The sequence below is a fragment of the Marmota flaviventris genome, chromosome 6 (genome assembly GCF_047511675.1).
Source record: "Marmota flaviventris isolate mMarFla1 chromosome 6, mMarFla1.hap1, whole genome shotgun sequence".
In the NCBI taxonomy this organism is placed as follows: Eukaryota; Metazoa; Chordata; class Mammalia; order Rodentia; family Sciuridae; genus Marmota; species Marmota flaviventris.
This window is the reverse complement of record NC_092503.1, coordinates 95,988,301-96,003,873: the sequence shown is the minus strand read 5'-3', so window position 1 is coordinate 96,003,873 and position 15,573 is coordinate 95,988,301. Positions and strand designations below refer to the sequence as shown.

Sequence of the window (15,573 nt, the reverse complement as noted above, 5' to 3'; positions counted from 1 at the left end):
GGAGACCAGGAGAGAGAAAGATAAAGTTGGACATAATGAGAGGCAGAGAACTCTTCCTGAAGAGTTCTGAATTTCTGAAGTCACAAATGCTGTCAGCTCTAACTATAGCCATAGAGGTTTGTGCCTCATATAGTGCAGTGCAACCAACTGGTTAGAAAATTGCTCCACAGTGGCTTGGTTAAGGGGTCCTCCCAGTCCCTAAATTTAGTTGACTAAATTTTTGTATTTGGAAAAATCTGTTATACTATATTTATGCTAGAATTTTACCAGTATAAAAATGATACAATATTTAATAGCCAGCATGGCTCAGGCACTAATAAATCAGATTTGAAGTCAAACACACTAGAATAGATGCCAACTGGTATTTTGTACTTGGTCAGACCAGCTAAACATGTCAGCTGTGAGCTCCAGTTACTATTTCGGCTGGTTATTAGTTTTCAAAGGCATAAATTCTGGTTATATTATTTAATCAAAACATTGTCATTTAAGTGGCCACTAGAAATTACCATATGGGCTAAATTATAACAAAGGACCTTAACTTTTATTTTCAAGTAGTTTACAATCTCGTATGGCTGTACTAGAGGAAGAAAGCAAGAGCACTGAAGGCAAAATTTTTCTCATTCTCTCTGATTCACTGTGATTCATATTATCATAAGAGGTTTTTCTCCCCTATACCAAGAAAAGAAACACACACACACACACACAGGGATTTAAGGATTTTCTGTAGAAGAAGAAAGAAATATCTCCTGAAAGAACCCATCACTCATTCTTTAGCATCCTAAACTTTCTACCACTATTTTCACAAGCTGTATCTACAGTTCCCCATGACAGTAAAATAAAGAACAATTCGTGTGAATGTTTATACATCAGAAGTACTGCAGAAGAGCAAACATAAACACTTGAAAAAAGAAAAAAAAAAAAAAAGTAAAAAACCAACCAACCAGTAGTATAGTCTCTCTATTTGTTTTTTAAGAAATACAGGTTAGTGGCTTTTTCCTGTGTTCTTCATCTGCCAAACTGATTCACAATAAGGTTTTTAAAACAAATATATATAAAGGAAGTATAAGGTTTTCCACCTTTAACACAAAGTGAAATAGTCTTAATTAAAATCTTAAGACTATTAAAAGTTATTTCCCAAAACATTCACAGCTTCCCCAGCAAAAACTTTTGGCTCACAAGATATTATAGAATACAATCACAAAGATCTGCAGCTTACAGGAAGATTTAGCAGCCTCTATTTTCCTCTGTATGGGGAATCCATAAAGGAAGAGGGCCAAATGTGGAAAAAGGCTCGATCTCATCTAGCCATTCCTATTTGGCTTTCTGCAAAATCAGTTACAATCTAACTAACTAGGCAGTTTGTATTTAATTAAGTTTTCTTTGCCAGAAAATTATAATGATGCTCTTGTCAAAACACAATGAATAATGTTTTTTAACCAACAAGGAGAAAATAAATTTTAGGACACTTAGGTATGATTTGTCTCCCCCATATAGGGTGTTAATTTTTTAGTGGGCAAATAATTTAAATTTAAAAATTATAATCAACTCAGAAGGAAAAAAAAATAAAAGAAAAACAACAACAACAAAAACCATGACCATACGCCCAGCATTGTTTTTTAGGAACACACTTATAGAAATACACCAAGGCTCAGTTCACTTGCATTGGTAATCCTTACACCGTGTATATTGACCAAAGATAGAAAATAATACAACATAAAATATATTAATAATATTATTTTAAAAAAAAACTAATAATAAAAAAATACAATAGAACTCCCTAAGGCCCTGATGGCCATTTCACATATTCACTAATGATCTCTTCCCTATATTTGTAGAAGACACCTTGAAGAGATCCTAGCATATTTTTTTTCCCAACAGAGCATAGAGAAAACTTTAAAATACCCTATGATATAATACTTTTCAGCAGCTAGCATCCATCTCAAAAAGGCACAGAAAAGAAACCTATTTTCATCATTGTAAGTGTTAAAAAAGACATTAGTCATCATCGTAATTATCAGGTACAGGTTTGGATACAATCCTGAGTGATGTTGCCAATAGAAGAGGCTGCATCTGTTTTAAAATGACTTAAAATCTAACACATAATGTTAGAAGAAGGATGGTTCATTCAAACTTCAACTGCAGAGGAAGAGTAGCCATAATTTTAAAAAAGAAGACATTTTCTATTATTCACAGAGATAATTTAGTACCTAGCTATACTTACATTCTGCTAAATTTTTATGCACATTAGAAGCTTGATAATATCATGCCTATCCTGTAGTTTCACAATGCATTTCATTAACCCCTCATGTTTTGGTTATTTTAAATATTAGCTACATTTCAAAAAACAAAGCCCTACAATGCATTCTGGTAAATTAGTCTCTAATAAAAGGAGACTAGAGCATGAAACTCCAACAAGAATATTTAATGGAATACAAATATCCAATCTAGAAACTCTAATAAAAATCTCCCTTCTTTGAGACAAGACTCCTGGCTATTACATAGAAACCATCACACATGGCTCCCCTCAAAATGCATTATAGATCAGACTCAATCTTTTCTTCCACAAAAATGACACAAGAATTGATTTCAATTATCATTTAATACTGATTTCCTTCTCCTGTCAAAAAATGTTCCATACACAAGAAAGTGAAGGTTGGAAGCCTGAGCTCATTTATGGAACTTTTAAGGACTATTGATTTACCAGTGAATTTTCTAGTTCTCTCATTGTTACTGGAATGGTGCCTCAGCGTCTGAATCAGATGATAGGATGAGCAGCAATGCTGAAAGGCTTAGTTAAGACTGATGCAAAGAGAAACTTCTCAACAATTAGTCAGAATGCATTTTATAAATTTAGGTTAATATGATTGATTATACCAGGCCAAAATTTCTCATATAGCATCGGACGGGATTTTAATTATATTTCTTCTTGTGTTATTGTGCCTTAATATACGTCTTTCATGTCTGAATATTAACCTTTGGGGAGAATATGTGGAAATTACCTGTGTCTTTGGACCTTAGTCTTTGGAGCTGAGGTGATTTTGCTTTTGTTTTATCTTTGTTTATAGCAACACCATATATGAGCTACAAGAAAGTATTTATTTAAGTAAAGTTGCATGTTATCAGTATGTCTTTGTAGGGAATGATATTTGATGGATGCTTCCAGAAGCTGTGTGCCTTTATATGCACTTTTATTTCTCTCATACAACCTTAGTTAAAAAGACAGAATTTCTATAAGGAAGAGCACATTTATTAACAGCACAATGATCCTAATAAAAGAAAATACTTTCGGTACCTGCTAGATACTAAGGTTATAGAGTCAGATTTTTACTTAAAAATCTCTCCCTGCCCTGTACCTCTCCATGTGTTTTCATATAAATGTTGCCACTTTTTCTCTGTACAGGAGCAAATTCAGAGATTGTGGGGCCTGGAAACTGTACAATTTTACATTCTCCCTTTAATAAAAAGATGTTGATAATTTTTTGAGTACACAGTTGGCATGGAAGCAAATATTTATTTTTTGAATGAGAAATGCAATCATAACCAACTTCACAATTTTAAAAGCTGAAAATACTACAAACATCACAAAATGCAGAAAATATAGTACTTTTATTTTGTTAGTTAAGAGACCCCTCACTTTCCCCCTATTTGTTTTTGGAGGCATAATCTTTTGATCATTTTATAAAATGGTAATGATTTTACAACATTTTCTATTAAAAAAGAGAAAATTCTGGAGTCTTCTCTAGCTTCATTGATAAACAACTTTTTGTTATTCATGATTTGAAAAATCTTGTTTCACTTAACAACTCATTACTGGTTATATTATAGATGACATTGTTGTCAAATCTGGGGACACCTCAATCATCTTTGTCATAGCTTAGCTGAATGATGTGGAAGGGTTTTCCACAGAACAGATGCTACCCAGTACAACTCAAATCTGTCTTTCCTTCTACCAATCCATCCTTCCTGCCTTAGTACTACAGTTCACAGATAGCAGTAAGCCCTAAGAGCATTCTGGAATCATTTCTAAACCAGAATTGTAGCAGTACTTAAATTACACGAATAGCAATATTTTCTTAAACCAAAACAAAGTTAATGTCTAACAGAAACTCCACTTGGCACTATCCCACAAATAGCCAGGTCCACTTATCCTTCACCCCATACCCATGGAGATAACACTTTGAGTGAGCCTCGGTGACCTTTTCTTACTTTTCCCACATCCAATTGTCATCCAATCCTATTGTTTTATTTTAGATTCTCATCCCATTCCTGTGCTCACAGCAAAGGCATCATCTCAGGAAGACACCCTGTGGTCAATTCCATAAATCTTCTCCCCTTCCTCCATTCTCTTCTTCAACCCACTCCAAACAATTGAGAATTAAAATTTCCTGCCAAATCTTAGTTTGCCTTCTGCTCAAAGATTTGCAGGTGACTTTTTAGGTAGGATAAGTGAAGTTGTAACCTCAGATGTCAAGGTTACTTTGTAACCCTACTGTCTTCTCCTGACCTGCATTATTTTCACAGGTGTCTTAAATGAACTTTGTTTCACTAAACTGCTCTCCCAGATTCTTTAGATTTACTTTGAAAGGTCCCTTTTCTTGTCTTTGCCTTTGCCATTCCCTTTAAATGGTGTGTCTTTTTTCTCTGCTTCTCAAAGTTATACCAGTTTTCTTTGGTTGTTTTCTTTGCCCTCTCGGAGATTTTCTAAAATACGAATGGTCTTGGTGATAATTCCCTTTATTGGAGGAATATATTTGACAATATATTCTATGTTCTATTGTCATTCATTTAATATCTATGCAAAATATGAATATGTATGTAAGTATGCAAATGTATAACATCTTTCTAAAAATACCAGAAGTGGGTTCAATCTAAATGTTATGACCAAGCACTTTATTTAGCATTAACTGCAAAGATACATTTAACAGATACTTTCTGCCTTTAGAGTGTATGAAATCTTATATACAGGAGAAGATAAAAGCAAAAAATGACTTTAAATAAAGGACAGAGTAAGAGCCCCAGATGGGAAGTACACAGGATGTTAGTCACTGGACTATCTTGGTCTCTCCCAGCAGATGACATACATTTTAGTGTCTCTTTAACCACAGTCCATAACCACATTTCCTGCACCCACTTTCTGGAGGTACTGAATGATCTGTAGTTCCAGGTATTCATGAAGGACGTGGGAGATGTCTTAAGTATTGCCTTGGGAATTTGAATACCAACAATGGTCTGGACAGAATCATGAAGTACAGATGTTCTTTACACACATATAGTAGTTCTCTGAGATAAACACTATGTAGCACATTTTATGATCCCCTACTGAGAGGAAGCAGGATGTAATAAAGATACATAAGCTCTGGAGACCTAAAACTGGGGGCACTCTGAATTCTAAATTTCAGTGTACTGATCTCATAAAAATAGTAAAACCAACAACTAATTGATTAAGAGATTAAGTGAATTAATACACAGTGATAGGAAACTACTTTTTATTTAATATTTTTAGTTTTAATTTACTCTTTTAAATATCCACTGGTAGGTCTGATAAACTTAATATTTTGCTCAATGGGAATTTTTGTTGAAATTTGCTTTTCAATGCTTCAAATATACTTCAATTATGATGATGGATCCATAAAATGCAAATGTATTCTTCTTAGCAGAAGGTCAATGAAAAGAAGTTTTAAAATATTTAAAATCTGGGTTAGGATATGTTAACACTTAAACTAAAATTCACATTTTTTAGACTCTGCTAACACTAATGATGGTTTTAAAACAGCAATCTCAATTACTGTAAGCTGTTTCTCATGAGGCCAACTGCAAGGAGTGGATTTGATTACCTATATACATTCTATGTGGTCAGAAACTTAATGCTGAGACTCAGCAGGAAAGAAAGAAGTCTGAAGAGTGAATTGACTCATAGTGTGATTTATAATAAAGGGAACCTTTTCTAAGAAATTTTATCTGAGAGTTAAGAACTCCTTTGAGATTTTTCACCATCAGCTCAGCATGGTGCTATTATTTTGTTATTGAGACACTTAAACTTTTGTTTTTCTTACCCCTTACAGAGGAATCAATAGTCTAAAATTAGAGCAGAGAGTAGCAGCTCTTGAGTGTAATCTGGGTTTAGTACAGACTACTTCAAAGATTGATGCCAGCAGCTTATCAGCCATGTATTAAACTTCATGTGCACTCATTGAATGTTTTTTAGGAAAACAATTAAAACACGACAGGTGTCAGGTTTTAATAAAATATAAAGGTTCTTAGAAAACATTGTACACTTTTTCCTGTTATCAATGATGTGCTATTGTAGAGACATTTGGGGATGTCTACCAAACTCATCATATTTTCTCCTCTATATAAACTAGTATCTCCTTACATTATCCATGAAGTTGTGGCTTAACAACCATTTTTATATTGTACAAACTTTACCCTTGCCTTTCCCTTGCCTTTGATGACTGATGAGTGGTAGATTCTAGATCTAATTTTCAATGACTTATTGTACTCAGAAGTGATTAGCTAATACACCTGACAAGTTTGGCTAATCACAATTCTCCCACTTGAGCATCTGGATTAGGATTGAGATTGCCAGCTAGTCAGTATCTGTTGGTTATTAAAGTTGGATATGTAAATATGGCTACCCTAGGATGGCCATATTTGTTGAGATATACTGATTAGAAAAGCCACAAAATAAAATCTGCAGATACAAATGGAAAGACCAGATAATCTGAGAAAACAGAGATAAGAAGGGAGAAAGATTCCTGGTAGTTTTCTAGTTCCTTGGCCTAGACCATTCTTGAGGTCTGATGGCATTGCTATTACTGGATCTCATTAACCTACATTTACATAACTTCAGCAGCTCTGATTTTTTAAAAAATTATATTTCACTAAAAGAGGTTCCAAGCGATTCTGCTGTTTGCAATCAATAATGCCAAATTAATTCAGAAAAGTAGGAAAATATCTATGATTTTATTAGATCTACAGCTTCCGATATTAAAGAATTAATATATCATGGAATTTTATATGTTAACTTTTATTGAATGCCTATAACATTCTAGATACCTATGCATACTTATAAGTGTTTATGAATATTTATTTCTAATCATCAATACAGTCTTGAGAAATTGAAATGATTATCCTCATTATATAAAATAGATAAGAAACACAAATGGTCAAAAATATATGAAAAACATATTCAACATCTCTGGCAATTAGAGAAATGCAAATTAAAAATACACTGAGACTTTATCTCACTCCAGTCAGAATAGCAATTATTAAGAATGCAAGTAACAATAAATGTTGGCAAAGATGTGGGGTAAAAGGTTCAAGCACATATTGCTGGTGGGACTACAAATTGGAGCAACCACTCTGAAAAACAGTATGGAGATTCCTCAGAAAACTTGGAATAGAACCACCATTTGACCTAGTTATCCCTTTCCTTGGCTTATACCCAAAAGACTTAAAATCAGCATAGTACAGTGACACAGACACATCAATGTTTATAACTCAACTATGGAACCAATCTAGGTGCCCTTCAACAAATGAATGGATAAAGAAAGTGTGGTGTGTACACACACACACACACACACACACACACACACACTGGAATTACTCAGACATAAAGAAGAATGAAATTATGGCATTTGCCAGTAAATGTTTGGAACTGGAGACTATCATGCTAAGTGAAGTAAGCCAGTCCCTAAAAAGCAAAGGCCAAATGTTTCCTCTGATATGTGGATGCTAACCTATAACAGGGAAGGTGGGGAGGAGAAATATATAAGCTTATTGGATTAGACAAAGGGAAATAAAGGAAAGGGAGGGGGGGATGGGAATAGAAAAGACAGTAGAATGAACCTAACAAAACTTTCCTATGTTCATATAGAATACAGGACCAGTGAAACTCCACATCATGAACATCCACAAGAATGGGATCCAAATTGGAATGGGCTGTACTCCATGAATGTAGAATATGTCAAATATGCCTTACTGTCATGTTTATTAAAAAATGAAAAAGAAGAGATACCTAAGCCTCAGTGTGTTTATAAAATGACACAATAATGAATCAAAATCCTGGGATACTACTTTCCACTTCAGAAGTGCACATCCTGTCCATACAGCAACACTGCAGACTTTTCTGCAGGGAAAATTTCTTCATTTAACAGGATCTCAAACCAAACTTCCAACTCCCTGTGTGGTACTTTTCATTCTAATAAATAATCCCTCAGTTTAACCCAGGTGTTCATTTCAAACACCTTATCACCATGAAACCATCGTAAAACAATTGATCCTTCACTGTTCTTTCTTCTGTACATCCTGCCTCTAGTCTACCACCAAATCCTAACAGACCGTTTTCGTTTTCACAGGATGCTTAGAATCAGATCTCTTTTCCTGCCCTCCAAGCCATTGTTCTGCCAGTGGGTGATACCACAAATAATTACAATGCCCTGTTTCCACACCTGTACCCATCCCCATCCTCAGCATCCTCAGATTCCATTGTTGTAGGCAGAACAAACCTTTTAACATGTGAATCTGGTCATGTGACTGTCCTGCTCAAAACCCCAACTTAGCCCCCCTTGGACCTTATTTACCTTCTCTTCTGACACATTCCACTCCAGCTCTAACCTCCATCTTGCTGACCCCAAATTTCAAGCAAGTTCAATATCAGGACCTTTACAATTGCTCTTTCTTCTGATAGGGAAACTGCTTACAGAGGAAGTCCCTCAGCCTAGACACTGCTTCATAGAGGACTCAGAGACCTTCTGAATTTCCCCATTCAGAATATAACCTTCTTTACCTATGTTTTCAGAATATACGTGTGCCTTTATAGTTCCCTCTTGTATGCCTCATATTCCAGTGATTCATTCATTATCAGTTGGATTATGGACTACAATTCTGTTTCACCAGTCTTGCTCTTTTGAAGGGCTATATATGCCATATAAACCCTTTGATTAATAACAATATTGACTGCTGTTAACTGAAAATTTTTTTTCTCATTTTTAATCTTAATAAAAGGTCTGTTTAAACCAATAATTGGAGGATAAAAACACCTTAGTGGCAATATACTCAAAAACTGTAGAGCTAAATTGTTCCCCAGAGATGAAAAGTGACATCACCAAACCTGTGGGGACTTAATGCATTCATTTGGCAAGTACATAGTATTTGCAAAATACTATGTCTCAGGTAAGAGGTAGAAGAACAAAGACTGATTCTTATGTTTTCAGACTTGTGGGCTTACTTATAGGGTAGAATAAATTTTCAGCTTCTGATTTTGCAAATTTAAGATTGTCAAAGATTTTAAATATTGATGCATGATTACAAAAGATATTATAGATAAACACATTTCACCAGTTACAGTAGCAATGGAATTTTATCATTAATTTTGCTTCACTCTTGTATATATCAGTTAATGTTTTATATTCAAGCAATAGCATCATTCTTAAAAACTAACAAATGCTAAACCATAATGTATTCTTGGTGACACTGATCAACCATATTCACTTTATTTTCTGATTAAGCTTTGACTGGTTATTAGCCAGTCCATGAAATATGTATGTTTTGAGTGCTCATCACATGAAAGTAGCTGTCCTTGAAGAGTTTATAGTTAATGAATAATAATTCAAGGAAGACATTTATGAGGTCAGCATGGTAGTGGGTGGTTTCCTGAAACTCATATCAGATGACAGGTATACTGGAGACTTTAGAGGCAGAATAGCTTCTTTTTAAAATGGTGATCTGTTTGCATCAACTCAGTTTAAGATTTATAGTGGACTTCCTGGGACTACACAAGCTTAGAAAGTAGATAGGAAACTCCCTTTTACAAGTGCCACAGTCTAGCAGGAGAAATGGGAACAGAAAGTATAATACCAATGTGACAAGAAGATTACTGATGACCTGAACTAAATATTAAAGGGTGTTCAGACACAAAATGTGACCTAGAGATACAATGGATGAGATGTAGGGGAAATTCACTGTGTTTCCTCTGTCCATTCTATATTTTTTTGATTTGTATGCCCATTCCATATCTTTGAAATAATGAAAGAAAGAGGAAGGGTATGCAAATGAAAGCCCAGCCACATGGTCTTACATTATTAACAAAGTTTATAACATAATCACGTTACATTTGTCAAGTATTTCTGAAATTTATGCTAATATTTATCATGACCCAGGAGAATTCTCTGAATATATAATGATTCATATTATATTTATAATTATTTTCCATTTGAAATCTGACCAAACCTTCTAAAGATAAGAAAACCTCAGGATAGTTTGATTCTTAAAATTCAAGCTGGTGAACTGTCACTAACTACAATGATCATACCTGTAAAATGAAAGCTTCTCCTCAAAACGCTTTCATTGAAATGCACTGCTTAAATTCTTTTGCAAATGACATGACCTCTTGTGTTCATAGCATATGCCTGTTTGGGAGGCTTAGCTAGTTAACCAAACAAATGAACTCCTCTTCACTACCTGTTTCTCAGGGGTACTTACATATTCTTCATAAGCTTCATGGGCTGGAGGAGGGGGTGCTCTGTATCCTGGCACTGTTGGTGCCCCCCTGGCTCTAGGGGCGGGGACGCCTCTTGCTACTGGTGGCACGGGAAGAGCTCCACGAGTCACAGTGGTCCCACGAGGTGTGAGAACACCTCGTCCAGGTGGTGGGGGAGGAGGAATGGCACCCCCGCGGCCCCTAGGAAACACAGGTAAAATGCAGATAAGGAAAGGTGAAGGGAGAGAAGGACAACAACAGACTCCAGTTCTCATCTCAGGGCCTCCACAGGATGTAAGCATCCAAAATTTATCTTTCTTTTTGGGTATGTGCCTGTGCCTGTGTGTGTGTGTGTGTGTGTGTGTGTGTGCGCACACACGCATTTTTAACAGAGATGTGTCTTGGCCTCCAGAGTAAAACATATCCTGTGAATACTAAGACTTAGTTCTCATGGAAACCACACAAAATACTTTGATACAGTCTACTAAAAAAACAAAGCCAAAAGGAAAAACAGAAAACAAAAGCCCATTGTGTTTATATTCCTTTTTGTTCTGTGTTAATATATTTATTTATTTATTTATTTTGTCTCTTTTATTTGTTCTTTTTAATTATACATGACAGTAGAATCTATTTTGATATGATTATACAGACATGAAGTGTATCTTTTTCTAATTAGGATCCCTGTCTTGTGGATATACATGATGTGGAGATTCACTATGGTGTATTCACATAAGAACATAAGAAAGTTATATCTGATTCATTCCATTGTCTTTCCTATTCCTTTTCCTCTCCCTTTCCTTCAATCCTCTTTGTCTAATCCTTTGAACTTCTATTCTCCCCTGGCCCTTGTTGTGTGTTGGCATCCACATAGCAGAACATTCACCTTCTGGTTTTGGGGGATTGGTTTATTTCACTAGAACACCCAGATCAGAGCACCACCTAATGGATGGCTCCCTGGACCATCTATAAAACTGAGCTGCTGTATATCTCTGTCTCCTCCATGCGGGGTTATTGATAGTGGTATGCAATGTTGTCATTTGCAAATATATGATCTGTCTGCACTTTAATAAATTGTGGAACTTGAGGCATAGTGATATCATCCTGCTGACTGTAGTAGCTTAAATTTGAGGTCACATGAAATCATGACTGGCTGTCACTGACTTATCACCAGGCATGTCACCCCTGAGTTGGTGCAATCACTGACATCATATAATTTCATATAGTAACCATGGTGCTAGTGAAATACATTAGTATTCTGCAACAAAGAGAGTAGATTGAACACTCTGTACTGCAGTTCTTGACACAAAAATAACCTGCACTAAAAGTGTAAGATCAAATGGTTGCAGCCAAGTCCTTCAGTATTCTGAGGCCTTTAGAAAGGTTGAGTGTTTGTCTGAAATCTTTGGGCAAATGTACGGTTATTTCACTTTTTATTATGTCTGAAAGACTGGCCTTCCGAAAGCACTGCTTTCAGCAGAAGCACTAAAGCTTTGGGAAAAATGATGATCAATGGGACGTCAACAATCACACCGTCTGGCTTCACCTCCATATGGAGACGCAGGTTATGCTTTCTGCTATGAATAGCAGTCGGCTGGCTCTTTCTTGCTTACAGAAAATGAGCTTTTAGAAGTGAAGAGTAAGAATGCTGGAAAAGCTTTTAAAATTTTTACATAGATTATAGAGCTGATGAATAGACAACCTATCAGAGAGCTTATTGTGAACTAATGCATATAGAATACTCTCTTAGATTGGGAGGAAGGTGAAATACAAAAGACCCAAAGGCCCAGTGCTGATTTCAAATATGAAAACAGTGGAGGATACAACATTCTATATTGTCATCATAATATAAAAACACTTCTATAAAGAAAGATATAGATATCAAGTTTACCTTCACTGGGCCTCCAAGCACCTGTTTCTTCATAAGCAAGATGAATGTATGTCCTGGCTTTCTAACTGTTATCCTAGCTTCCTGTTCAGGTTAGCATTTTAATTTCCTCATCAGTGTCCACGTGTTGGTAACAAACCACATGGTTCTGGCTATGCCACTGAATAATCATGAGTAAGTATTTTAATTACTAAGGCCTGAAGTTTTTTTTTTTTTTTTCAAATGAGTAAACTGCAGATATCTGAATCTATAATCATTCTTCTTGCTCTAAAATAATGCAATGTTCATATCCAAATCTAATTTTTTATTTCATTCCTTCATGAACTGAGTAACAGATGCAGCCCTAGTAATCCTTTCTCCTGAATCTGACTCATTCCCTCCTCTACAGGATGGCTTTCCCTGGAATGTTAAGTCTCCTTGCTCCCTCCTATTCAACTCAAGAATCAATCGCCTATTTTAGGAGAAGGCCCTGAGCCAAACTGACACCACAGTATTCTTTCCTTTATTTTGCTGACTTCTTCAAAGAAAACTTTCCATGTTTAATTCTCTACTTTCTGCTCATGCCTGAGCTGAATGCAATCCATCTAGTGTGTGCTTTCCCCATGCTGTGAAAACACTGTTGGCTAAGATGCCAAGACCTCAACCCACTGATTTCCAGCTCCACTGGGCTTTTCCCTGGTTACCATGACACTGTGCCTCTTATTATGTTTTGAGATTGTGAACCATGACTTGGAAAATGTTTATTTGAGCTTTTTTTTTTTTTTTAAATCTCTGCTCATGGCATGATCTTTTTTTTTTAATTATTGGTTGTTCAAAACATTACAAAGCTCTTGATATATCATATTTCATACATTTGATTCAAGTGGATTAGGAACTCCTCTTCCTTTTGCTTTACTACTCCTTAGCCTCCTCACAAATTTCTATTCAGGGGCCCTCACTGGAATATGGGTGTTCCCAATTTCTGTGTTCATTCTTCTTTCTTCTCCTATGGTTAAACCCTGCAGTCCATAATTCTAGCCATGGTTATTTTCTCCTTATCATAATACTGTGTCCTACCTTACGTTCCTGATATCAGAATTTCTATAACTTCTATGCATATTAGGGTTACTTGAAGGTCTTTAAAAAATTCCAAATTTCCCATGGCCAGGTAAATCATAGTCTCTGGAGGCAAGAAGCTGCCAATAATTCCAATGTACAGGCTATTTTGGGAAACACTGCCCTAACATGTATCACCTAATTTAAATATCTTGACAAACTTGTTATGTAAGCAGTTCATAGCTATTTTAAAAATTGAGAAAGCAAGTTAAAAAGAGGATGAATCACTTGTCCAAGTCACACTAGTCATCCATATGTCTTGGATTAATTGCAGGAATAATTATATTCTTCTTTTAACTTGACTTTTCACCTAATCTCAGTTGATAATAGCATATACCTCTTACCAGGTCAGATACCAGAGAATTATTTTTGTCTTGAACCATCCTCCTTCTCTAACATCTAATTGGCATTGGTTCCTATAAATCTGAATATCTGTTCTGGCTCTATCTCACTATACTCCAAGTGCTGTTCATTTCTTTCTGTCTTGGAAAATGGACTTGTGTTCATTGGCTTTCCTGCCATGAGTCTACATTCTCTTTGTGTCTGTCACTCTGTTTCTCTCTCTTCCAATCGCTCCAATGTTCATTATCTATAGTGATGACTGAGTAGTCTCTTCTAAGTATAATTATTCTTTCTTTTTAAAGACTCCATTAGGTTACCCAAGAGGCCAATGCAGGAGGATTGCAAGTTCTAGGCCAGCCTGCATAACTTGGTGAGACCCTATCTCAAAATACAATGTAAACAAAGGCTGTCGATGTAGCTGAGTGGCAGAGTACCACTTGGTTGAACCCCCAGTTCCACACCCAACCACACACAATATTTTAGTTTTCACTGTTGTAAACAAAGCCTTCTGAATCTCATTTTCTACTGCTTGGTCTCAGTGCAACATGTTCTACTGATACATGTAAACATTTTCATCCTTCATTTATATAAAATAAGCTATCATTATGATAATATAAATATGTAATGTTTTATATTTTGTATGCATTATTATAGGAAGATTAGTTATCATAGATATATTTATTGAATATAAATTCCTTTAATTAAATATACCTTCAGCAAATTGTTTTTGAAGTTTTAAAATATTTCAGACAATCCTCAAAATACTAGGGATAGAACCACTATATGACCCAGTTATTCCACTCCTTGGTATATATCCAGAATATTTAAAATGAACATACTACAATGATGCAACCACCTCAATATTCATAACAGAACAATAGCCAATATACAATGATATGTATAGTGATACATATAGTTTTATTCAGTCATAAAGAAGAATGAAATTGCCATTTGCAGGAAAATGGACAGAACTCGAGAACATTATATTAAATGAAATAAACCAAACTTAGAAAGTCAAGTGTCATTTGTTGTCTCTCATATAAGGAAACTAGAAATGAAAAGGAAGAGAAAGGTTGGTGGGAGGATCTCATGAAAATCAAAGGGATACAAATACAGTAAAGGAAAGGAACCTAGGGGTGGGAGGTGGGGAGGAAAAGGGGAAATACTTAGGCATGATATTGGCCAAATTATATTGTTATCTCATGTGTATTGTGACTATATATCAATAAATCCCACCATTATTAATAATTATAATATACAATAAAAATATAGAAAAATGGTGGTATTTGGCAGTGGTAGCTGAAAATATTTGCGGTACAATTTAAGAAAGAAATCTGTGGAATATCTTAGTATCTCTTAAGATAATTTTCATGTGATGTGCATAATATTATTCTAGATCTGTGCCCTTTAGAGATTTAAATCCCACTTTCAATAGGGTGAAAAGAACAACTGAATCACTCTATATGTGAAGACAAAGAGGTTTTTTTTGTGTGTTTTTTGTTTTTGTTTTACCCCTTTGTAAACCAATGCCTTCTGTTGAAAACATGACAAACACAGAACCCTACAAAACAATTTATAATACAGAAAAATTCCAATTTGTTTGTAAAGGAAAGAAAATCAAGTAAGACTCTCTGATCTCCAAGATCTTGAGAAGTCAAATCTATCTGAACTTTACACAACTTTTTCATGTGTATTTCTTTTCTTTTTATGTTTTTATTAGTGCATTTTAAGTATACGCAGTAGTGGGGCTCATTGTGACACTTGCATAAAA

General features: G+C 35.2%; 1 protein-coding gene across 2 annotated transcripts in view; it reads right to left on the bottom strand.

Annotated features, from left to right (window-relative positions):
- Window positions 1–15,573, bottom strand: part of Khdrbs2 (KH RNA binding domain containing, signal transduction associated 2) — a 545,817-nt gene that overhangs the window by 161,552 nt on the left and 368,692 nt on the right. The window contains exons 6-7 of one of the 2 annotated variants that reach the window (XM_027938265.2): window positions 10,483–10,681; window positions 33–52 (exon numbers count right to left, since the gene is read on the bottom strand). In XM_027938265.2, the coding sequence (XP_027794066.1) occupies window positions 33–52; window positions 10,483–10,681 (219 nt within the window). The remainder of the gene's footprint in view (window positions 1–32; window positions 53–10,482; window positions 10,682–15,573) is intronic. The other variant, XM_027938266.2, reaches the window with a different exon arrangement.